This window comes from Anguilla anguilla, chromosome 4 (genome assembly GCF_013347855.1).
Source record: "Anguilla anguilla isolate fAngAng1 chromosome 4, fAngAng1.pri, whole genome shotgun sequence".
Taxonomy (NCBI): domain Eukaryota; kingdom Metazoa; phylum Chordata; class Actinopteri; order Anguilliformes; family Anguillidae; genus Anguilla; species Anguilla anguilla.
Window position 1 is genome coordinate 12,753,031 of NC_049204.1, and position 26,458 is coordinate 12,779,488.

The following is a 26,458-nucleotide window of genomic DNA, read 5'->3' on the forward strand; positions in this document are numbered from 1 at the left end:
CTTATATCACAGATTGGGTTTATATCCACTTTTATCTCGGTCTAGAGCCGTCCAGAGAGGGTAAAGCTGCTTGGATGCAATACTGAGAGGGCTGATGGAAAAAGCCCCGTCTAAACCACTTAAATCAATAAAGTGTGTCTGGTGCATTCAGTTGTTCATTGGCCAAGGATTGCAATACAGCAAAACATGACCCATGCTTTTAGTTTTACTTTTAGTTAGAGTATTATTAGGAATTTGTTGCAGCGATGCAGTCTAATGTTTTCCTCTAATTGGCCGATAGCAGCTCTATTAGATACTGGTTTCTATAGTTACAGCATGTGCTTTCTTTCAGGCCTGAAAAGCTTTCTGATTAGACATGTAACTTAAACTTTATCTTTGCTTTAAAATGGTATTAATTAAATCACTCTATTTTGGTGTATTTCATAGTTTAAAGATAAATTGTACTCCAAAGCTTTTTTGTGCCTGTCGCCCTTGGTTCTCTTTGATGGTGTGAGATGGGAAAAGCTGAGTCTCATTCACAACATAAAATAATGAAAAGAGTAGATTAGGCTACAGCAAGACCTTAAAAAGGGTAGATTAAGGCAAAAAGAGAAACAGCATGTACTTCACTGCTTCAGATACCAACACGGTACAAATGTAGAAACTATGCTGGAGTCACCAAAACTTCTTTGGTGCATGTGGATATATACACAGAAACAAAGAGCGAAGCAGCAGTTAGCACTGCGAGTGAGTGGTGTCATTCAGAGCCATAAAGCAAGTGCTACCAAAATGTGTCATCGTAGTAAATGGGCCGCGCCAATAGCTTACCATATAATTTCGAAGCAAAGTATGTGCTGCAGCTTTCATTTTTCAGCTGTAGAGCTCTACATTTGTATCCTTTTAGTGCAGAGATTAGGAAAAGTTGTTGTCTGTCCAATACTTTTTGAAATACGTGCTTTTATTGACGTGTAATAACTGATAGCAGTCTGTGATACATCCATTAGAGAAGAATGCCATTTTAGGCCATAGATGCTCTGGAAAAACCTTTTTTTACAGGGTGGAATTACTTATGTTGCAAAAAAAGGGGCAGTGGCCTCGTATGAAATTATTTTAACGGACAGATCAGTACGGGCTGCGCCACAATTATTATTCACACTGTGTTTATCTCTGCCGGACCAATAAAAGTTAATTTTAGATAGCTGTGTCTTACATAGCAGAATCATTCCTCCTTAAGGTGTGACCCAACTGATGCTAGTTAGTCAGCTAAGTTTGCTTTTTAACAGTGCCACAAGAACACAAGAAAGCATGACCGATAGTTAGGCTTTGTCTGCTCCAGAGATTTTGAAGGAAGACCAGTGCTCCCTGGCTCGGCACATTGAGCAGCATGAAGCACCTCTGCGGTTGAGAGGGTGCTGTCTCCAGCTCCTGCCAGGGGGATCTTGATAAAAAGAGAACAAAAAGCTGAGTTATACATTTCTTGTGAAGCTGATGTAGGTCAGGGTCTTGTAAGGAGACGGATTAAATGTGCATAACCTGAGAAAAGCCTCTCTTGCCTCAAGTTACGCCATGTAGACAGGCTGCCGGTGTGATCCGTTGCTTGATCATTATTATTTTTTTCCTTTTAATGTAATGAAAAAGACTGGGGCGTTGTGACTATGTTTGGTTATTGTTAGGGCTAATGTTTGTCTGCTGGTTTGGGATAACTGTACAATGTTAGGAGAACTTTTGTTTTCTCAAGATGGACAACAACACTTGAGTTGAACTCCGGGGCATTGAATTGTGAATTTGGGGCCACAAGTTCATGTTATGAGATGCTGTGTTGCTTATTTTGTGTGGAATACCTTTTGATAAAGACATATCCCAAGTAATGCAATACAAATGAAGGAAAGGCCTGGAGAGTAGCAATGTCTGCGGACTCTCATCCAAGTCAGATTGTATGATAACTGTTTCAGCTAATTATTTTCCTTACTGAACTAATGTCATGAAAGTACTTGTTGTTTTCAAAGAATTTGTCTTTAGAACCTGATCTCTGCTAGCCAAAACAATAAACATATTTCAGCAAGGTTTCCTGGGTGCGTTATGTCTCAACATACTGTTCTTTTAAACATACAGTCTCTGAGGTGAGAATATGTTCCAAGTTGATAAAAAATATTTAATTTATTTCAAGATTTTTTAAATGTTTAATTGCAGTACTGTTTGTTGCCATGCAGTGTATAACTTTGGAAACTGTTTTGTGATTAATCTTTTTTGTGCCTTTTTGTACAAAACTATTTTTTCATATCATGCACAAGGCTCTATGCTAACATTTTTCCTAATTTGAAAAATTTAGCAGCACACTAATGAATCTCAATTTGCTTTCAGGAGCAAAACCTCATAAAATGGGAGCACTGTAGATCCGTGATACAAGTACTTCAGAAAGAAAATAGGTGGAAGCTTGAGCCTCATCTTACCTCAAGAGGTATGATGATTGCCTGTTTGAAGGCAGCACAAAAGAGCACCATGTAAGGAATGCATTGAAAATGTATTTTAAATTGATAGTTCACTTCTTGAGTTTTTTTGATATTTCAGCTTTCGACAGACAGTTCTTGTGTGGAATTATTTTAGTTTTTTCAACAGACAGTTTTTCTGTGCAATGAAGGATATTTTTGACACTTAAGTTTCTGTTGAACTGTGGGCTTTATAATGGCTGGTATGAGGCATTCACAAGTTTGTAGTTTAAAAAAAAAGAATATGCACTTCAAGTAGCTCCAAAGCAGCTTATACACTTCCAAGATGCTTTGGAGTTTCTTGAAGTGTCTTTTCTTGCTTTCGACCGCAGCCTTGGGAATGCCCCTATACCAGTCATTACATAAAGCCCTCCGTTTGTCAGAAACTTCAAGTATCTATCATGTCTTTCATCGCACATAAAACCTGGGCACAAAAACATGCACATAATCTGAAATTGTGTTTTTTTAAACTCCAGATAGTAAACTGACCCTTTTATCGAAACTCACAGGATCTCCATCAGCATACGACTGTTTGCCTGTTACTTTAATTTGATTGGAGCTAGTGTTCAGCTAGTTTATCAGGATGTAAGTCCTACTGTGCTTTCTTCTAAGGGTGCAGTGTAAACCATGTTTATAAACCATGAAATGGTTTTGGAATCGAAGTATTTCTGGTCTGAAATAATTTTTAAATTAAATCATCTTTAGCGCTGGCCAGAGCAGACTAGCACTTGATGATTTGAGTGAGAGACTCAAAAGAGCTTCTCCTTATTAAGCAATTTAAGCATTTTTTATACCTCTGTACTTCACCAGTGTACATTATGCAAGCAAAAAAAAAAATAGATATATATATAACCTTAAGTGGTGTAACATTTGAAAGAATCATTTTAATGCTTGTGCTTTCTATAATACCCAAACATTCAGTTTCTTGTTTCCACCTTACCAGAGACCTAGCCTGGAGGACCTTGTAATGGGGCCTTTGGGAATAATGGAAGATGTTATATTTGGTTGTCTGTTACAGTTGTCTGTTACAGCTTAAGAACAGTGCATGACTTGCCTGCCTGTGTCGTAAGGCTTGCAGTGGTTCATGCTGGCTTTTTTCCACTCTAGAATTTAATGGCGCTTTGCTCATAGAAACTATCGCGAGCACTGCTTTGATAATTCTTTTTACGTCAGCTGTGTGAAAGTCGTGATTGCTCTGCGTAGGGTCCAGTGTTAAACTTTGGGGTAGCCTTGGGGGGAAGGCCCATGCAGTGCTTTGCAAGGGGGCCACGCGGCCTCTCCAGGCCCTGCCGACCTCTGGGGCTTTTCCACTTGCCAGCCTCTGCGTATCCACGGTCTGAGCGTACTGTGGCACGTCTGCTTTAGTGAGACTCATATTGCCTGTCCTGGAGCGCGTCCCGGCCCAGGTGCGTGAATGCGACAAGCGAGAGTTAATCTTAATGCTGTTAAAGCATGAAAAGGTTAGTCTGATAGATTAATAAAAATCTGCAGGGTCCTGGCGCGCTGCCACAGCGGTAACTCACGGTGACCCGGGGACTACCGCTGGCTGGGTTTCGGAGATCCGTGCGATGTAACCCAAGTGACCCCGCCCATCGATGACACCATCCCTCTGAACTTCCCACACTCCCTCTTCATAAGGAGCACGTCTATTTCGAGAACAGTGCTTTTCCTCTTGACTTGTCAAGGAGAACTTGCTGTATCACATTGAGCTCTAATCTCGTCAAGCATCACTTAGAGACTGCCTTTCAATTACAGTCAGCCCCTATGCAACGGCCAGAAGTACTGAATATCTAATGGCAATTATGTGCACTTGTTCAGCAATTCTAATGTCCTGATACATGCTTAATATTTGATCTTTGAAGTATGTAAGTAGGCCCATGTCCGTATATGGAAATTGGTTCAGGGGAGCTCTTCAGCTGTAATTCATGCTTTGTGCCGGATATCTTGGCATCTGTATATTTAACTGGGATTCCATTTAAATTAAATTGCTTTCAGGTTGCTGCATAATTGAACAAATATTTCTCCCTTATCTTGGTGCTGGGACTTAAAGGTATTTTGTAATACAAATTCTGTGCTGATTTGCAGTACAGGATTTGAATAGCCCTTGGTCTAATTTTACAATCGGAAACCGTTCTCTACTCTTTGCTTGTACTGTATACTGTATATATGAGGGTATTTTGTCAATAATAATACTACCCCTGTTATTAAGAAGACACACCTTAGAGAATAAAATATATACTTCTTGGTATTTGTAGTGCTACAATACAGTAATAATAATAATAATAATAATGCCATATGAAAGTACTTACATCTGCAAGTATGATCCACTCCAAATGACACAAAGAATTCAGTACGTTATTTATGGCAAGCAATCTGAAACGCATTTCATTAAAGATTTGGCAATTTTGTGTTCAAAGCTCAGCCACTGCACACCTATTTTTGATTAATGTAATGGTGTTTCCTGGAAACAGCCTCTCTACAGGGTGAGAGGATGCAGCAATGGGTTGGTACAGGAAAGACTGCAGCCTGCTTCCTAAATCTCAGAGGTCCTTCTTAGCTTTGTGGCTTGCACTTCTGCAAAGTGAAGGTGCTGGATTTGCATGGTTAACGATGAAAATGTGACAAACAAATATTTTGGTCCAAGTTCATTAATGTATTGTCTCTGTGCAACATCTGTGTTTTAAAATATCTCTTAAAATGAACATGGGTGAAATGCGTTCATTGGTTTTTATGCACGAATGCAATCGGACGCCTACTTAGTCATTCAGGTTTGTATTTTATTTATTACATGTCAATTTAAGACTGTTTTACAACACATTTCTTTTTACACTTAACATCAGAGATCAGCGTCTACTTGCAGAAGTTAGACTGTTTCATAATTTACAGTGTAGTATCATGGGTAATGCAGTATTACCAGCAGCTGTGATTTAGGGCTTCATTTCATCATCATGTTTTTTATTTTGGTAGAAATATTGCACTTCTGCGCTGTGGCTAATTCCAAGAGAAACTCCTTTTATTCATTCGATTTGATTTTGGTTTTTTTTTTTAACACAAATTCAGGACACACTTATTGGATATTAGGGCCAAGATGTGAAATTCTGAGTCTGGAAGGAGAATGTTTAGCCTAATTTTAACATTGGTCTTGCTTACATACTGTGACCCACAGCAGTCAGTTTGAAGGTCAAACAAAACTAAATGCTAAAGCTAAAAAAAAAAAACTTTGGCTAACGTCTGGCTCAACCTCTATTTGTTATAAGTGAACTTTCTATCTGATGAAAAACGCATTGAGTATTGAGTGTGGCGGCACACAGCTGAATTAAACATGTAAGACCTACATTACACAGGATAAGCAGAGTTATACAGCAAGCTAATTGACTTTGTATTAGCGGAGATAACCGAACGTGTCAATTATCTAGCCAATAGTACTATTAGCGAAAGAACACATAATGTGAGATAAAGCCAAAATAGCAGTAGTTAAGTGCTCAATGTGTTCAAAAGACTATTGAAAATATGACTGGGGGTGTTTAATGTAGGGTTAATGAGGTCCTGAATTATTAAGTCCTACTAATCTTTTGAGGAAAAAAGTGAAAGTGACTCGAATGTAAACCTGCCATTAAGGCAACCTTGTTTGGTTTTGGGTAGTGCTTTTGAAGGATTATTGAGGCCCCAGGTGGAAACTGTAGCTGGATAAAGCACTCAGCTGACACTGCGATATAAAACTGTATGAATCAGTTTGAAACCGCCAGTCGCTTAAGATGAAAGTGTCAGTGTTCATTTAATGTGTGATTAAAGAGTTGGAGAGCAGAAAAAGTTCACTTTATGATCAAAGGAAGGGTTACTGTCTCTTAAACTCTTTGGCAGCTAAATGCACCTTAAAAAGCAAAACTCTTTTTTTAACCTTTAAATTTTATTTGTGCATTGTAAAAAATAACACCTTTGTGACGGTTTCTTTGGCTGGTTAGTGAAATCCTCCTCCCGAAGTTTGAAATGTATAACGTTGTCATTAATAAAATGGCTACAGCAATTCATTTCTGCACTTTGCCTATCTATCAGACTGTGAAATACCTGCGCGTGCTTTGTTTTCCCAGCTATGTTGCAGATGCCGTGCTCCTGCCCCCAGAGATAGGTCTGTACAGATGTGACGGGCTGAGACGCTACAGATTAGAAAAGGGAACCCAATCACACTGAGATAAAAAAAACACCTTTTTTACATAGTTTCCAGACAACAACTTTTTTATGGGAAGGTTTATCTTGTACTTGAAGGCTACGAAACCGAGATGAGACGTTGGCGTTGGATGTCGTAGTTTTTTTCCGATAGCCATCTTGCCTTCAGTTCCGAAGTCACTGTGATTTAAAAAAAAAAAAACACTGAAAGCCATCTGCAAACGTAACCTTGTTTGAAGGACACAAAACCGATACCAAAGACAGTGCTGCGCTTGGATCGAAGCGAACTGGACAGCATTGTACTTGGCTTGATATGTATATTTTCGACTGCCTTATTTTCTGTTCCTTTTCGCTGGGTTGGACTAGTGAAAGGAGAGGGCTTTTTCTGACGTCGTTTTGCGTCCCCTCCATTCTCGATCTTGCTACCAGCTACCTGACACAGATCTTGCGAGACTGCGGCCCCTTTCTCAGTCTCTGTTTTCATTTTCGTCTCTGATTTCATAATTTATTGGATGCTAGACGCTGCTCCAATTATCTCTGTCTAAACAGTTTGCGACGGAGGACCATTTTTAGCTGCAGCCGCTTCTGGCAATCGCACTTTATTATTAGCTACTATTAAAAACAATGTCTGAAAATTATTTCCAGAAACTAACTTATTAATTCGAACAGGAGAGCCTCTGCAAAAAAAGCGCTTAAGGCATTCTGCCATTGTAAAGCACTACCAGGGTTCCACGGCAGGGTAAGAGCCCTGCATGTTTCCAGGCTGTGTTCCCACGTGTTTAGTGGGCGCCAGGCGACCTTCCACTCGGATGAAAGTTTATCTCTTTGTTTTACAGTAATATGCAGTGTCTCAGGTTGGGTCACGTGAAGGGAGTGGTTATTGGCGGTCGTGGGGATGGATAAGAAGATACAGTGCAAAGCTGTGACGCAGCCCGACAGCTGCGTGGCCAGAGCCCCCCCCCCCCGAGCGCATCGCAGCAGGTTCATCTGTGAGAAAGAGGGGGAACGACTCATCTGCCCGCGGCCGCATGACCAGGAACGCAACATCTGCGCGAGGCCTCTGCTGCGCGGGGCCTTCGAGGGCCGAGGGGTTCCAGGCGCTGTTTATTGTGCGTCGAAGTTTGTTTCTTGTTTTTCGTCTCAACGTTACGGCTCGGCGCGATACCAAATATGTCGCTGGCAAAAGTGTGAAGAGTTCTCCCCTGGGCCCAGCGGTTGAATAACACCGGAAACGGTTATGAAATACTGAGCAAATGTGAAGTTTTTTTATTTTCCTTTTCTTTTCTTTTTTTTTTTAAGTGAGCAGAGTTTGAAAACTCAAGCCCCGGGGGACCTGTGGTTTGGTTCACAGGCGGTGTTCGGAAAATGTCCTCCGCCCAGATGCGCTGGGGGGGGGGGGGGGGGCGAGGGCAATTTAAAACTGCAGATTGCGCTGTCTCGGCTATCTAGTGATATCCCCACCCACTTTCCTCTCAAAGTACAAAACAAACCCGAGTCCCCTCGTTTATCGTGGGCCCTGGACCCTTTTTTGGCGAATCGAAGGCAAGTTCATAAATTGCGCATGGAACCATCTCTGAGGCGCTGTTAGAGAGAAGCTGAACATGGCCAGAGAGAAAGCAGGAATGCAAAGCATCCTTCTCTTGGCAATACACACAAACTGCAGACAGGATCCAGACCTTGCTCAGGCAGCTGACATTTCCAAGTGACCTTCGCGGAGCTACGCATCTGTTCTTGATTACATCACAAATGGTGCAACAGTTCCTGCGCTTTGTTTACTCACGAGGAAAGCGCAGGTGTAGGCATTGGGAATATCGTCGTATGCTGGTCTGCGTCAAGAATATCAAATTAAGATGGAATTATAGAAATGCAAGATGCGCAATCTGTGGGGGTTTAAATATGAAATTCAACAAACTGCCCATGGCGAAGAGTTGCACGGCCAGTGTATTGCGAGCATATTTACAGCGTGATGAGACTCTTGCAAACATGGCAGCAGACTGTACAGGGATGTAGGAGGTTATGCACTCAATCACAAGCACCTGCTCCAGACGCTCGCCTGATTTCATGCAACCCACTCTGCTGGGCCAGGAAGGGGGGAAAAAAAGTAAGCTCTGTTTTGACGAGTATAAGTCTATTCAAGAAGACGAACGTGAGCCTAACGCTCAGAAGGCCCATTTGTTAGCCTTGCATTTAAAAGCCACGTAGCTGGAGAGTGAGAGCGCTCCCGTTAAACGGAGGAATTCTCGGAACGAAGTTTAAAAAAGAAAGAAGAAGAAAAAAAAGGAGAAAAGGGCTGAATTGCGAAAGCGGTGTGCGTGCGTGCGCTCCGCCGTGTTTGAGGAGAGGCGCGTCGGCGACGCGATCGATAACGCCCTCCCCGATCCGCCCTGGCGTTCTCTCGCCCAGCGAAGCGGCTCGGTCGATACGGTCACCTCAGAAGCAGGGCCGCGCCGCTCAGCGCGGAGGACGCTTGCTTCTGACGAGGAATAAAATGCGGTTATGGAGCCTCGGCTCCTGAGTGGCATGGATTCGAATCCGCAGTGCCGTCACGTCTGCTACAGGCGCCATAAACGGGACTGATCTGTATTTATGTGCTTTATGGGTATTTCAATTATTCTGCTTTGTTTTGTCTTTTTGCGGAAGGTAATTTTGACTGCTCAATATAGGCTACTCTTGAGGTTTTTTACGACTATATAACCACTGTAATCCAAAAACTCATTTTAGGCCATATAATCCAGCACCATTCATTGTCTGCATTTTTAAAGAGGATTAAGGCCAAATATTTTCAGGCCAATTTGATACTTTGTAGAGGAGTAAATTGTTTTGTGCTGTATTGTAAATGATTTGTATAATTGACTTTGTAACCAATTCATCTATTTTTCTCTGTTATCCTACTAATAGACTTTAGAGCAACTATGATACTTATGGTTTCGAAATGAAAATGAAGGTATAATGGGAAGTGTTATTTAATGACACATAATGCTTTCTATTAATGCATTTTTTTTAAAGCTCATACATTAAAACTTATTGAAAATTGATATAATGGTCTATAAAGTGTGATAATTAAGCCTGCATTTTCATAATGAATGCAAATTAACAGGTATGAGCTGCACTTAGATTTAAACAAAATTAAAATTTGTTTTATAGAGGTGTTACTATAGCCTTCTTTGATATAGTACACATAATGTACTGTATTAAAAAAACTCTTTTTCAGGCCAAGCCAGTAATTTAGTGGGGAGACCCCAGCAGTTCTCTACAACCCGCAGTGCTCACTAGTGCAGAATAAATGTGAAGTGTCTCTGTTTGCTTTGATATGAATTAGTGTTTAATGACTACAGCATTTTAAAATTAATTGGGTCTTCGGGAGAAGGGGGAGCTAAATGAAATAGGTAAAATGTCATGTTTTACATGCCACACTTTTACCATGTTGGGAACCTTTACTCTCCATGCAAAGTATTTAAAAACATTTTCAATAAAAAAAAAAAGGACAAAAATTAAGCTGGCTTGAAAAAGCCAATTTTGAAACATGCATGTTAGCTCGCAAGTATTATAACTAACAGAAAACTAATATTCAGGATTTTGTCCATTGGAAGCTTTGCAAGAGACTGATTGTGATGTCAGCTGCAAGTGTGTTCAGATTCTGAATGTTCCATCAGTGTCAATCAGTGGGAAATTATTCAATATAAAATTGTAAATATCTCAAATATTTGTAAAGTAAAGTACAAAAAATGCAATCCCATACTAGGTGAAGCCACTGGGAAAATTTGGTAGGTCTGGCTGAAAAGCTGTAGGACCAGTAACGAACAAAAAATTGGTGTGTAATGAGAATAAATAGTGAGGAGAACAGTGTAATTGTATGTATTCAGTACGTCAGCAATAAACAATTGTCACTGGTAAATGGAACAACTGGGTTGTTAAGATATATAATATGTATATTTGGAAAATATAATAGTTCAATGCAGTCAGACAACAACAGTTTAAGATTGACAGTTCAGGTCCCGCAGTCAGGGAATGGTCTTAAGAAGACCCTGCCAGTGGAACATACAGTAGGACCAACGCATGGTATGAAATAAAGTCGCTTCCAGATTGGCACATCCACCTGTTCTCCCTTCCCTGTCAGCCATTCTTTACGCGCAGATTATCTTTGTTTCCCATTATCTATTGCTTGTTGTTGTAAACTTCTCATAGGGGCAGTCTGAAATGCGAGGGATTAGCATAAATGCAAATGAGAGTCCGGCCTGGGTAACAGCGCAGCCTGGCCGAGTGCCCAGGTCCTCCATTGTCTTGTGTGGGCTCCACCCCAGAGGAATTGGGACAGGGACAGATTGGTCACTCGTTCATTGTCCGGCCAGTAAGGTGCAGGGCGGATGGCTCTGTAGACCTGGTGGCAGATTCCGCCAGGTCAGCCAGCCGCGGTAATGACGGTCAGAGGAGAACAGCGCGAGGAGGCGGAAATGGAAAGCCTCTAACCAGAGCCCAAGGGCGCACGTCACCCATAATTTCAGGTTCAGCAGCTTGTGGGTTTAAAGAGCTTTGATATGGGAAGAACAAGGTCATGCATGAAGAATTAGTGACGGTAATATGTGCCGCTTTTGAGCGGGGAACTCACTGCTACATGCAATTTCCGAGACCCTGGCCCTGCTCAGCGACTGTAATCACTCCCAGGAAGATCCTAAATGTAAAGTAGGGCCTTTGCCAAGAACCCGTGTATTGCATCCAAGGGTTGTAAAGTGCTTGATTATGCATTTGTGATATAAGCTGTGAGAAATGCGAAAATGTCTCTGCTGTATAACACAGGTGATGATATTTTACGCCTCGTAAGTCGAAAAAAAGAAAGAGAAAAACCAAGCCAAAAACACCACAAGCGGGCAAAAAATTTAATGGAGCTTCGTAGCCAAGAGACGCAGACCCCTTCCTGTTCTCCCTCTGTCAGTGCACTACATCTGCAGAGCTCACTGGTCTTCGCCGGGGAGGCTCACGCAAGTTTCCCTGGGTAAATCCACAGCTGTCACCGCGGATCACCGCCCCCGAGTATATTTAGCCTCGTTCTGGGTCGGGGGGGGAGAATTTCGATGTCCGCGTAAAAGCGGTGGCTGGAACCTACGGGTCAAACGCGACGGCTGAGGACAAAGGTCGACCCGAGTCTGACTCGGGGCTCAGGAGGTTCCGTAGCAGGCCCTTTAATAGACCCAGCGGTCCGCCTCGCCGCGTCAGTCAGCGCGAAGGCAGCGGGCCGACGGGCTAACGTCGACCGCAGCCTTAAACGAAAACAAGCCTGTAAAACCGAGCAGCTGCTCGAGCGCGCTTGGCTTGCCCACGCGCCGATGCTCCTCACTTCAGGGTGCAAGGAAGCTGGGTTCGGTGGCGGCGGGTTCGACGCATATTGTTTTTAGCAGTGGGTGTCCCGGAATGTTCCGTCACGCGGTGTGTAAGTGGGTTAATCCGCTGGGAAACCCTGCTCTCGCTGGATAGGCCCACCTCAGCGCCAAACGACGGCTCTCGAGACCGAGCGAGATCATTGATCATTCTGGCACGATCGTGACGCAAATGGAATCGGGGGAAGCAAGATTTGCTTTAAGGAAAGGAAAGAAGGAAGCCATAAGATTAGAATTTTTTTCTGAGCACACTTCACGCGTTCATAGTCCATGAATAATGCATGCCATTAGGGAGGACGGAACTGAAGCGCTGTATCAGTCACCAAACAAAATGGCTCATGAAATTTATTAAGAGAAACAAAACCCGGACGAATAGTTTTTTTTTTGTTGGGAAAACGAGAGTTTCCAGCGCAATTCATGCCCCGTTAGTCAAGTTGCCGCCACTCTGAAGCCGTGGTGCCTCTTCGCTCGTTCGCCGACTGAACAAGAGCCGAGAACGGGAGCGAGGCTCGTGCTAAAAATGTGAAATTAAATACACTTATAAGTTTTGCCCCTAGGCATGGCAGTGGTGCCATCCTGTGCGCTAGCACGCCCGGTGGAGCAGTAAAGAAAGAGCTTACCTTTTCTTAATATGCCTGGTTAGTTTTTATAGCCTGTACGGCGAGAATACAGGAGAAGGGTGGCTTGGATGCCCTGTCAGAGCTCAGAGCAACATGAAACAAGGGCTGGTCTTTGGCTCTGTCCTCTGACGGGGGTTTTCTCTCAGGGTGGCTAATTTGAGAAATTAACTGATTCGTGTTAATAGTAACTGGGAATCACGTAGCCATTGCATGACGTGTCGCGGGATCTCGCTTGGCACGCAGGGTTTCCGGCAAAAGTGATCATGATTTTCTGGCGATCACCAAAATTTCTTTCTTGTCCTTGATCATGAGGAGAGAGGTGTTGCGTGGGATGGGGGGAGGAGGTGTGTGTCAATGCGTTCATTCCAAAGGCGCTAAAACTTATTTTAGATCACAATTAATACCTGCATGTAATTTCCATGGCAACTACCTGAAAGCATATGGATTTTGTGAAAAAATCTTTTATGCACTGTACCAAGGTGCCATTTAGCCCTTTGTTCAGAAATCTTCAGCCCCATGTTTACACCCCCAGAGCCATGAAAATCAGTCACTTACATCCTGCCATTTCTGGCCAGAATTCATCAGTTGCCATAGTTCAGTTTTTTGTTTGTTATAAAGTGTTTGAAGTTTAAAACTGAAACTGAATCAGAATGGAATAAAGGACCAATGAGCACAGTCCATGCACTGCAGTTTGAGTACCTGAAAAATAATTTTGGTGTATTCCCTTTGTACAGAATCATGGACCGCAAAGATCATATGTCCTGAAGTACTTTTTAACCAAGGCTCAAATAATGTCATAGTTCGACAAAAGGTCCCATTAAATGGGACAAGTTTTTTTTTTTTATTCGGCTAATCTTAATTTCCACTTTAGGTCTGCAGTTTAATTTCAAAGATACCCTAAGCCAGGGTCAGTCTGTCCACTGTCATTTTAGCTAAGGAGACATAATATCATGCCAATTTGCTGAAATTAAATAACCACAAGATTTACTGTACTTCAGTGAAAAAAAAAAAATTGGCTGAAAGAATTTCAAGAAGCCTTTACTTCAGAAAAAACAATTCACATTAAATGAAAACGGAGACTTTTTAGGCCTCTTTCTCACCCATCCATTTCATGTTAAATGTTTACTGAGACAGGGGTGTAAAAATAGAAGTAGAAATCAGGTAGGATATTTGTTTTTATCGGCCAGTGATCATTCTTGCCATTGGAACATGAACTGTACCCACACCAAAATGGCGAAACCCAATTGCAATGTGCGGGGACAACGTTCATGAAAACCCACCATTTCGCAGTCAAGACCACAATTGCAAGCTCTCTGCAAACAAGTATTTTGGCTGCTCTGTTTCCTCCCTCCGCGGCTGTCAAACGTTCAACCGTCTCTTCCAGCTGTTATGTCAGACTCTGATCCGTGCGCCACCAAGAGACTCCACAGGAAATTCACCAGCGGGGGTCCTGACCGGCCTCATAAACCACAGGTTGTCAGACATAGATGCACGTATGCACACGCGCATGCACATGCACACGCGCCCATATGCTTACTGAGCACATCGTTGAGCACATCTGTACATTTCCGTGCCAGTGGTCTTTGTTATTGTTAACGCCCTGACTTTGTAAAGTGAACCATGTGAGTCAAATGAAGAGGGCAACAGCAGTTGGGTGACCTTGTCTCATGCTTCGATGGGTAGAATATTGCAGGGCAGGCATGTGAAGAACAGACATTTACCTCGTTTATTCTAATCCAGGTGCCTCTTTGTTTGACGGTTTGACTGCTCATGTTGGACGTATGACCTGAGGTTTTCTGATTTTAATTTGCTGGAAGGGAAACTTCAGGTTAAAACACTTACATCCTTTGTAAATGCATATCAGCAATGCAAAATTAATTCTAGGGTTTATTATCTGATATTTGTTGTATATTTTACAGCATGCCTTGCCTCTGTGTGAACTGGACTTATTTATGGCTATGAATAACTGTTACAAAATTAGTATTGTACCTTATTGTGTATTGTACGATAAGGTACAATCCTCATATTATATTCTCGTATTATATTATATACTATTTTTAGGTAGAAGGCAAATAGGCACAAAGGTTTATTTAAAAAGTGGCTTTTGTTTTCTGGTTTACAGTATTCTGTTTGCACATCTTTGTAATGTTAAATTAATTATGCAATTTTTTCATATGTTTTCATAGAAGCTTCATGGTACAAATCTTATTGTGTATGTTCCTGCTCCCTCAGCTCCAAGTGTGAATAGGAATAGAACTATGAACTATGTTCATTTGGAAATGAGCTGTTTTATAGGAGCACTGTAACTTCAGCTCCTGTGTTGCCATTTTTGCTTTCCCCCCTTGCAGCAGTTGCAGTGGCTAATCCATAGAATAACTCTCCGAGTCTTAACCTCTAGGTGAGCAATCCAATACTTGACGGTGAAATTGATACGTTTCTAAAAAAACTCAGGTAACGCGCAAGAGCACTGGGTTAGCTCTGAAAGTAAATGCACGAGTTTTATTTTCCCTTTCGGTGTCTCAGCCTCACAGTGGATTAACGGTCTTCATCGATTAAAAAAAAGGAAAGGTATACCGTATATGGTGTGGAGAAAACGGCCGAATCGGGACGGACGCATCCCGAGCGCGCGGCTCCTTGGCCTTGCTGCGTCCGTCCTCAGATGAACCGGAAGGCCTGCTCTCAGACCTCCTCGATGGCGGCGTGCTTTCTGAACGAGCCGCCGCAGACCTTCATTCCTCACGCGGTGCGGCTTCGAGCGGGCCTCTGCGACGCGCCAAGCCGCGTTCTTCTTTTATTCTTTTGGCGCCCGGACCGCGCCGGGCTAGAGACCGAACGCCGGCCGTCATTTCGGAGGTCTCGTATTCCTGACGGACAGAGTTTTTTTTTTTCTTTTTTCTTTTTTCTTTTGCGTTCGCTCATGTGCAAAAACAACTATCCTGCCCAAGGCTGTGTACAGTATATATCCACGGCTCAGAGGTGCCTTTGCATGGGGCAGGCTCCCTTTCCTGGAAAGTCTCCCACTTGGAATCACATGAACAAAAAAATCAAGTTGAATGGCAAACAATAAAGAAGAAGAAACAGGAGCAGCTTCCATTACATGTGAATGTGCAGTGGCTGTGATTTTCAATGTTTTTTCAGTGGCAGGCATTTTCTTTTACAGGGTCCTCAGTTCTAGTCGTGAAAATTAAGCTTTTTTATCTTTAGAAACAACTTACTTTATTCAGGTATACGGTCATGCGGGGGTGTCTTAAATTGTTGAGAAATACGCAGTTCAATACTGTAGGAATCTGTTTGAGAAATTGCAAGGCGGGATTTCCTTCGAGGCTGTCAAATTTCTACTGTATTTATTTCATTGGTTAAACAAAATAGTATAATCCTTCTTTTATTCTGTTTAATCTTAAACTCAATTTCACTTCCCACAGGAATTCTGCTAAACCCACAGAAGCCAATTTGGTCTGCTCCTGTGCACTTAAAAAATTATATCTGTAAAGACCTCAAATGCTTCGCTTCAATCTCCAGCCAAATGAAATAATAAATCACTCTCATATTTCACAGCTAATTAAGAGAAGAGCTCAGCTGCTCTATTCTGGTGGAAGGTAAAAATCATCTCTGTAATTATGTATAAACAGTATGTTTGGAACGCTTTTGCCACACGGCATTTTAAATACACTCCCCGCAAGATAAAAATGTAAAATGTCACCTCGGTCATTAAAATAATTTATCTTTTTTTTTTTTTTTTTTTGGAAGGATTAGTTGCTTCTATTGAATGTATTTTCTGTAATTTGTGCTACATATACAGTACTTAGCTCTGCAGCAAATCTCTCTCTCTTTCAGACACACATGCACACATACACAGACTCATGCACAAACCCCATTAATTATATTTATGTATCTAGATTAGTCAGGAATGCACATTGTCCATTCAGATTATACGTTTACATTTGGAGAGTTCAAGTTTGTTTTTTTGTTTTTTTCGTGCAGAAAACAGGTATAAGGTGCTTTAGAGTAAATGTCCTGAACCCCAGACGACAGAACCCAGACTTGGTGTGGAGCTATAGTACTCTATTCACACAACTACTGTTTGGACCCCTGCTATCACACAACCCCAGTAATTATTTTTGTTTACTGCGGTTTGTGTAATGCCAGCATACAGAAACTCCTCAAGTTTTGTGTGATAAATCAAGTCCAGAGGGAAAATCAATCACCCACGCACCCAAACAAACAAACAAACAAACAAAATTTGAAAAATGAAAGAACAATAGAACTCCTTCAGCTCTGAGACTGAGCACATGCATTTTGTCTGGGTCTGATTTTCAGCCAACGCAGTTTAGGTGGTCTTCGTTTTGCCATACCATTAAGATTTTTTTGCAGTATTGCTTCATTTTACGGAATTATTATGAAGAATGAAGAACTGTTATGACCGGCTCAGTTTTGTTTTGAGTGGCGGATGCCCTGACTTTGCCTGCTTTCTTTATACAGTGCCTAGGAACTGCCCCTTCACTCAGAGAGCCAATCACTGACCCTGCCATTCGTCCATTGGTCACATGAGATGACAAAATATGTGAGCAATGTGCATGCAGGTCATAGGTGACAATATGTAGATATATCATGTCCAATTGCAATGACCATTAGTTCAAAAATGGATTCCCTTTTTTAAATAGTACTGCTTTAGATAAATGTGTCACAGACCCAGAATAGGTTCAGGGTAACATAACACGCAAACATATGGTTCTCTCAGGGTTAATTCAGGAAATACACTGTGCTACTCCATAACCACTGAAAAGGCAAGGTAGGTGCTGGCTGGCAGTGAGATCCTCGTCGTATGCTTTTTTCCCAAATACCAGGCAACAAAAGACTGAAGACCTGCTTGCATGCACTCCTTTAATGATCATTTCCATTCCAGATTAATTCCAGATTAAAACATTTTTTTGCCCTGTCTGACTGGTCTTCTCCTATGGTTTTGCAGCTAATAGAGCATGCTATAGTTGTTACGTCTTCTTTAAAATCAGTCCTCCCAGGGAAAATGGAGCCACAGCCTCCAGCGCAAGCACACGCTTTCATTGAAGAAAAGGTCACTTTCAAAATAGCTCCTCCAAAGATTAACTAAATTACCGGATAGTTATTGGGAATCATTAGGGGGTTTGCTAGAGCTCATGCTGAAGTATATTTTCTTATGGCAAGTGGAACGACTGCAAAACTCCCTGATTTCTTAAGTGAGTATCACGAAGACGATTGTTTAAGTCTTGGTACCAAGAATGTGTATGCAAGTGTTCTAATTATTTTTAAAAAATATTGTTAATCTCTATTATAATATATGTGGCTGGATCCAGCTCAATCCCTTTCTGAGCTCAAGGGCATTAATTTGCCACTCTCATATGTAAACACACTCATTCTCGATAACCAATTACACCTCTCGTGGTTTCTCAAATGACTTTAATTACTGATTAGAATTCCTTGTTCACAAAGCAGCTACTTGAGCATAATTATTCTCAATAAAGAGAGAAGCTGTTGCATTAAAGTGGCGTCCCCGCTGCTTGCTTCATTACCGCTCGCGTGGAGCCGCGCTCTCTCTCCGCCAGCGCAAATGGAGCCGGCTGCATGCGCGGCACACGAGCCGCGCTGGCGCCGCTCGAACCCGACAACCCACGCCCGGCTCCGGCGACGGGACGCCGTGTCCAACGATTCGAGCAGGCGCAAGTTTTCGCTCGCGTCCTTCCCGGTGCTTATTTTTCCCAGTCAGAAGACCCGGCGAAAAATCGCAAGGCTCTTTGATGGATTCCGTGCACTGTATGTTATTCATTAGGGGCGTTGGGACGATGGTTGCAGTCTGACCAATCTCTTTGTAGTTTTTAAAATTTGTTTTTATTAAATGCAGTCGTGGAATTTGGATAGGTATTTACTTGTTTTGCATGATATTAAGGTCTTCTAAATTTGAACCGAAACATTGGTTTCTCCTGGTCCTGCTGTTGCTCTTGGTGCAAACTGGACTCTGCACCTTGTCGAACAAACTTTAAGTGCAGAAAGTAGACAACCACAGTTAATTTTTCTATCCTTATCCATCGCACACACAAAAGAATTGAGCTTCCACAAAACTAGAGTAACCTGTCTGCTCAGTAACTTTCTGGGTTACAGTGCGCCGGTAGATATACTCTTAAATAAATAAGTCAACAGAAGAGAAGTTTTTTGACTTCATTACTATTCATCTCCATGAAATCTTCAGATGTTCAGGTAGTGCGTTCTGAGCAGCGGCCCCCCCTTTAGAACTTCCACAAATCTAATTTAAGCTTTAGTTTCAATGGAGGCCCAGGAGACACAAGCTCTCCAGAGGAGATCTGTTGAAGTTGCTGAACTGTTGCAGCGTTGAACCAGCTTCGGCTGTGAATATCTTGGAACTACTGTAGAACAAAGCTGGTCGAATGCTTGATGGAATCACACTGACATCTTCAGTGGCAAACAGCCAGCATATGGATTCGCCTCTAGTGACCACCGTGGTCTCCTTGACAACTTAAAAGCAAGTCGGTATGAAGATATCTTACTTAACACCTTTCTTTCCTAGCTGTGGAATGAGGGGAGAGTGAGTCATTAAATGACAGTATGGCTGTAGGGGCAGGTGTATGCAGCTTCATTTTTAGAATAGAAGTGCAGGTTCTCTTTGTGAACTTGTCATCTTGGCTCAACTAATGCTGAATTCTAAACATGTTTAATGGTATTACTAGCCCCGCCTATGCCACATCTAAAATTACATCTTCAAACGCACCTGCTACTTGAAGGACTACATTCTCAGTCTCCCTACATGGCACTCAATGTTATGTTGTATGTTTATGAATTTGCTACTTCTAAGTAACTTATTAATTTGTTTTGTTGCCTCCGCCTTTTTGTAGCAGCACTCAGCTGGTCAGGTACCACATTTACACTGTTTGAAATTTTAAACTAGATTATCAATAACCATTTGCAACATACAAAACTTATTTACACCAACTAGTTTTGATAATTTCATTTGTATCAATAAATTACGGTTTATTTGATATCTGTTGACTAAAATTAATGAAAATGTGTTTCTATGTGCTTGTTTCCCTGTTGCTCTGACAATCTTGGATTTTAAGAAATCTATTCTCATGACGCACCCCACCTCTTTGTGATTTGTGATTTGGCATCTGTTGGAATAGGCCAGAATTAAATCAGTTACTAGCCAATTCATAACAGTGGCATAGCAAAGCGCCTGACTTTTGAATGTTTTTCAGTTGTTAGGTTTTTGTGTTGTTTATTAGATTTCTTGTAAAGGTTGCCACTTTGCCATTTTTTCAGCCCGTATGTCCAGATGGTCATGGTATGATTTCTCACTGCTTTGCCCAGGGAGGGAGGGTTTCAGTCAAAAAGAATTTGCGCTGTATCATTTTGCAAGAGCGCCCCCTCTGGCCGATTGGCCAGTAGCATGGTGCACGTGGAGCGCAATTCTCTGACACAAAGACTGTGCAGGTCAAATGGTGGACTGAGGAGTGAAAAGAAGCTGCATTCCCTGGTGTCTGAAACAGGGCAGATGTGTGAGTCCGTCTGCTCTCATGGACTGACTGTTGGATATTGTAGTTGCAGACCGGGCCTGCGAGAACGCCTGAACATTCCGAAATTGAAAGACGGGAGAAAACATGTTGAAATAAAAAGAGAACAAATTCAGACCTTGGCTTGTAAAGAACTCAAAGGTTAAGACTCTATGGTAAGTACCAAGGGCATACAGTACGTTGAGGACTGAGTGAATATTTAATGGAAAATGCTTGCCCAAAATATGCCCTTCAGGGCTATCAAATTTTGTTTTCCTCATTATCTAAAAAATAAATGTAATTAATGTATGCAATTAGCTAGGCTGTAGATGCCAGCTGTTACATTGCACCCATTCTGGTTAAGTACACTAGCATTAGGAAGCCACTGCATATTCCTGATTGCAGATTTATTATTTGTACCTGGCGCACTAATTATAGATTTATCTGCAATCTTAACGGCTTTATGATATTGAAACAAGGCCAGGACATGATCTGCTGAAGTGCTGAGGTCTGTGACTTAAAGCATTATTTTTATTTTACGAGTTGTCATTTGAGTATTGTTCAATGTTACTTACTCCCATGCACCTGCAAACAGAGCCCATTTTAAAGATTTATGTTATATATAGGGGCGATTGTCCAATAAATTATACAAAGTTTATATTGCAAACCAGTTTAATTCCCAGTTGCCAAAACCTCCATGTAATATTGTAAAAAATGTCAAATATTTTACACTGTAACAAAAATATTTTTTTTATATCCCTCTATTAAAATCTACATTACAGTATTACTCTTGGAATGATGTTGCTACTTAAATTATGACACACGTGCTGCATATTTCCATTATGGAATATTATAGAATAGTAAAGGTGCAAGTTTTAGGACTTTATACAGGGGCTGAGTATCTGAAATTATGCAGGGAAGTACTGCTACGCTGTTTTCCCTAAGGGACTACAGACATCCCTTTCAATTGACCTGGTTGTTTTATTTGACATGCAATGACGTTCTGACCTATGAGATCTAAGCCCTGTTTTCAGCTGTGAGTCACACAGCAGCCACCCTCCTGATTCGTCTCTGCGTTTTAGCAGTTGAGCCTCCTTTCCCGTAGGCTCTCCGTTAAAAGGATCGCAGTTCTTCAGAGTAGGGCTGAAGTAGCCTGCCACCTCTGTAATGAGTCAGAGCCAGCTCAGTTGAGCTGATGAGCTGAGTTGCTAGGCACCATGCTGTCAGAAGAGAGTAAGGACAAGTGATCATGATAATCATGATGACAATGAGGATGATGATAGATGTGATTATTAATATTAACAAAACTACTACTGTCATTACTGATGATGATGACAATGACGACAGCGACAACAAGACGTTTTTTTTCTTTGGCTGGTGCACTTATCAAGCTGAAAAGCTGTAGTTTTATTACACAATTTCAAAGGTATAAAATATTACAGAACACATAGATAGTTCCCAACAATTTCCCATAATTGCATTTATTACATTACATTAATTTCCCTTCATTTACCTTCATTACATGTCTGGTTACTGCTTAATAAGGATCTATAAGGGCAATGAACAGCATTACTTACCCTCGCACTACCCTATTATAGTGTGTAGTCTAAGTTCTACTTTGCACGTACGTCATTTCTTATTAGAGTATGAGGGCTGGAGAGATGCAGTATTTGGGTGCTTGGTACAGGGCATGTCAGGGCAAGTTCTGGGGTCTAGGCAGGTGTATTTTTATTGAGGTTGGTAGATGGTTTGTAAATCTGCAGTTCTGAAAGCTGGGGCTAATTCATTTGCCCACAAAGTATAGAGAAAAGTTGAGCTTTTCTGAAGGAAGTCACATGGGCAGGAGCTGCCAAACGTGCAGAGGTTGCCAGGTTGGAGCAGAGAGCCCTTGATGTGGGTGATTGTGGGAGAAGAAGGACCAGAATCCTTGACTGCCTGGTACGCAAGCGACATACTCTTGAAGTTGGAGAAATTATTGGTGGTTAAGCAGCCGATCAGCTGGCCTATGAAACACTTGAAGTGACCTGGCGGAACAGGCAGTTTTGCAGGCAGACAGAACATGGACCAGGAGCATGTGGTGAGGAAAGGAATAATTATTTTTACATTGTTGCAAAAACCTGTAGGACCAGGTTACTCTGCCATCAAACTAAATGTAAAGGTTTGGTCAAGGAAGGTGACTGAAGCATTAAACGTATTATTTACCTCCCTAAACCGAACCATTGTGTGATTGATGATTTAGAATTTTATAACCATTAATTTATTTGAAAGTTTGGTTTGGAAAGTGTCCTGTGGCTAATGTGAGTTTTGCTCTCGCTGATGTCAGGGTCCGTTCCGAATCACGCCGCATCCTGCACGCATTTGCCCTCTAGCCAACACGGCTCCCTTCTCCGTCCTCCTCTGTACAGTCTCGAGGAGGGGGGGAACCGGCGGACGCCCCGCGCTGGATAACAGCGCCCGTTCATCGGCCCTGCTCCCCCAACGTCCCGACGCAAAGCGGCTTCGCGCGAGACCCTCTCGATTACTCACGCGTCCCCTGAAATATTTACGGCCTTTTCACCGAAAAATAATGAACCCAAAACAACTTTGATGCCGCAGAGAGCCACACATGAAACTGGCCGTCTTCACTTCATGTCATCCCAGACTTTCGACTGAGCTCTGCTGCAGCGTCTGAGGGGGAGGGGCAAGGGAGGGAGACGGCCCACAGCGGAGTTGTGGATTTAAAAAAAAAAATTCACTGCGGTTTAGATGTAGTGCTACTCCAAAGGGTTTCTGTGGAGATCACAAGGTTGTTACATAAAGGACTCGCATGAGGCGTTTGGATACTCAGAGGGACTATTAAATGTCATGCCCTCAATCTGAGAAACACTGGATTGTGTAAGGTGAACATGTGTTCTTTGTAACAGAAATAGTGCTCTGTGAGTTTTTTTTCGTTTTTTTAACCCATCTCCAGATTCTGATTAATGAATTTGGTCAGCAGACTCGGATAAACTGCATTGATGACATCAATTAGATTTTAATGAAAACGGATAAAAGGGGAAAGCAAATGGAATTTTTGAACAAGACTCATCAAAGCCTTAACATCACAGCCAATTCCCATTACGTCTCGGAAAAGCCTTCAATTTGCAAAGCTTGAGTTTGGTTTGGCGCTTAGGAGCACGTGGACAAATGATTTAATCTGAACTCATCTGCAGAGTGAAGTCAGATCAAAATCCATTTGGTGGGTGACTCCTCAGTCTGGTTTGGTCCAATCGTTTTGGATTAGGATGGACTTCATAACTCCAAAATTGGCTTGTCACCTGATTTCTAACTAGACACATACTCCACCAAAATCATTTCCTTAACTTCAATGGAATTTTTCAATTTCAAAACAATAGCTAGTTTACTACTTAACAAAGAATGAACAGTTTTGCATGGTAATCTGCTTGTAACAATATGATTCCTATATAGAAGTCTGCCCCATAAGTGTATTGTGCAGCAATGAAGTCTTTGTACTCAAATCTTGTCATTCAAGACTATGATAAATTCTGGGTTCTGGCTAGATCCAGATTATATTGCTTGCAGCAGTAGCCTGAAATGACTGAGAGTTTACACTTCTTTTTTTTAATAGTACCTCTTAAGGGTTCTCTTCAGTACTGTAAATATATAATTTTCCTTTTAGGGATTTATCCCCTGACTTGGGTTGATTGACATCAACACTGTGGAGCACCACTATCCTATGTTCAGGTTTGCCTATATTAAAATGAGGTGCTATTGCCTTTCAATTGTGCTGTTTCTATTCCTGGCTGCATATGCGCACACAAATGTAATATAATGGAATGATCCGTTTGAGCATTTTCTTGTTATTGTGCAGAGATGTAATTTTCCCGCATTTTAGTCATTGCTGCAGGATCAGCTGCGGTTTCTCCAACCGAGGTCAGGCCGCTAACAGGAACAAAGGCTACCGGTCCCGCTGTCTGCACTGGGAGCTCTACCAGCAGCACCGCTGATAATTCCTTTTGTTCTTCGTGTGTTGCCTGCAGGTGACTACCCTCTTCCGCCACCAGCGGTGGATCTGACGATGGCCTTCCCCCCTCCCCCTGAGGCAGTGCAGGTGAAGCCACTCCCCGGCCTTTTTAAAAATGTTTTTTTTAAATGGTCTTCCCATGCACGTGTTGTATGTGAGTGTGTGTCTGTGTGTGTGTGTGTGTATCACTGCAACCCGTGCCATCAAACTGTGCGTGCTCAAACAAGAACACGCTGTCCTACAAAGCGCCCAATGCAAATCGCCGCTTGTCATCACCCCGCCCTCCACAAGCTGGCCTCGTGGGAGGCCGGAGGCTCTTCATGTACTGGGGGGGCTTGCTGGTGCAGCCGCTGGTGCATGGTGAGGTTCCGCCATCCGAGCCGACGGGAATCCCCACCTCTGTGGGCAACGCTAGAACCAGTCGTGCGTCACCCTGCTGGACTGCTGGCCGCAGTGGGCACCGACGCAGTCTGGATTCGATGCCAGGCCGCGGAGCCCATCCGTGAGGAGACACCCAGAATCCCCTTCACTGCTTTTAAATGTTGAAACAGCGCGTGTTTTGAATGACCATACCAAGCGTGGTACAAATCCTCTTTGGGTGGAACCTGGTCTTCCACATCCATATTCTGGAAGGCGACGTGTGGCTTTTTCAACTTCAGTGAGGTAGAGAGAGACAGAGCATTATTTGGGCTGCCGAATACAAATAGGACTTTCAAAGCCTGGCCTGGCCTGGTACTTTTGGGATTACGTAGGACAATGTTCCACCTTTTACTGTGCGGCCCTACTGAGAGCCCATAGAGATGGCTAACATCTGTTGGCATGCCATTCTCATTTTCTCAGGCCCTAGCTGTCATACCCCAAAGCATTCCTTCCAAATATACAGTGACTGGTAAGCCATGTACAGTCAGTTGAGGTTATTTGCTGGCTGAAAATTATTCTGTGCAGTCACCGTTTTACCTGAAAACGCCAATCCAGTTAGAATCCAGTCCTGGCTCAGTAAAGACATTTATCCTGCTTTTTTCCTAACAGATACATTTTTGCTTTTTGCAATGGTTTTGGTGATTACTGAGCCCCTCTAACAGTTTTTTTGGATACAAGCCACTGAAATGAATACAGTCCTTAAATCTCTTAACAAGTAGTTAAACATTTTGTTATCTGGCAAAATGAAAGAGGGATATAAAACTGAGCTTATTGACAGCCTGTTCTGGAGGTGAATTCGCTATAGTCGTGATCTACTTATGATTTCATTGTTTTCCCTTTCCAATATAGTCATATTGATTCAGCCGGAGACCTTGTTTCTGACCTTCAGACTGTCAGACTTCTCACCTCCGTTCAGGTGGAGCTGTGTGCCTCTCAGCCATGACGGGGCCGTATTGATTCAAGTGAACTGGGCCCTGCTATTTGGAGGTTAGCGGACAATTTGAATGCGATCGGTACCTTTGCAGATTGAGAATGCGGTCAGTGCATTTTGGAGCCCAGATATTATTCAAGTTGGAGCTGGGTGTTTTTTTTCCACAGACGTGTGGGGATATCTGGATGTTGGTATGTCGCACCCCTCTGGATTTCCCAGGGTCACCGAGGTCGTTGATGCAGCTGTTCAGACACGGTACAAGTCCAGCATGATCTGGGCCTGTTTTCCATTGCACTGCACAGTGAAATGTCCAGCGTTAATTCAACTCTAACCGTTAACCCAATGGGGACCAAATGTTATCTGGTAGAGCTGAATTAACGCTATTGGAGTGTAATTAACGCTGGCCATTTTATTGTGTGAATGGTGCTGTTTGACTCGAAGCCAATGGATCTACCTTACAGTAGATGAATGGCAGAACAAGAACATTGGCTTAACCTCATTTGTGGGAAACCGTGCTCAAATTTATGCTCGAAAGTGCCATTGCACATCGACGCCATCATTTTTCGACAGCAAAGGGCGAATGATTTTGCTCTTTACGAAGAATATCCTGCAGTGCATGCTTAGTCGCCAGCTAGGTGTGTCAAGCAATGTTTTGCCATCCGTGCAATTAAGGCGACCTTGAGATCCTCCACACCTCCTTCAGTTTTTCATCGGAAAGAAAGTGCAGCACAGCAGATGCAATGGCTTTTAAAAACAATGAAGATCTGAGTGTCCTGACAGGCTTTTACTTATTCCAGGTCATTACCTTTTCATGAATGAAAAAGGTATCTTAAATAATTACTGTGCCAAAGGAGAGCTAACAAGAGAAAGAGGGGACAGAGGGCACGTGCAAGCAGTATTTTAAGCGTCATGTAAATGCGCCCGGTCTGGCTCGCTCTCATGCCTATT

The 26,458-nt window shown here is 42.4% G+C and overlaps 1 protein-coding gene across 6 annotated transcripts in view; it reads left to right on the forward strand.

The window, feature by feature from the left end:
- lpp (LIM domain containing preferred translocation partner in lipoma) overlaps positions 1 to 26,458 on the forward strand; it is a 244,668-nt gene that overhangs the window by 121,218 nt on the left and 96,992 nt on the right. For all 6 annotated transcript variants that reach the window (XM_035415842.1, XM_035415840.1, XM_035415844.1 and 3 more), the window contains one exon: positions 24,176 to 24,246. In XM_035415842.1, the coding sequence (XP_035271733.1) occupies positions 24,176 to 24,246 (71 nt within the window). The remainder of the gene's footprint in view (positions 1 to 24,175; positions 24,247 to 26,458) is intronic.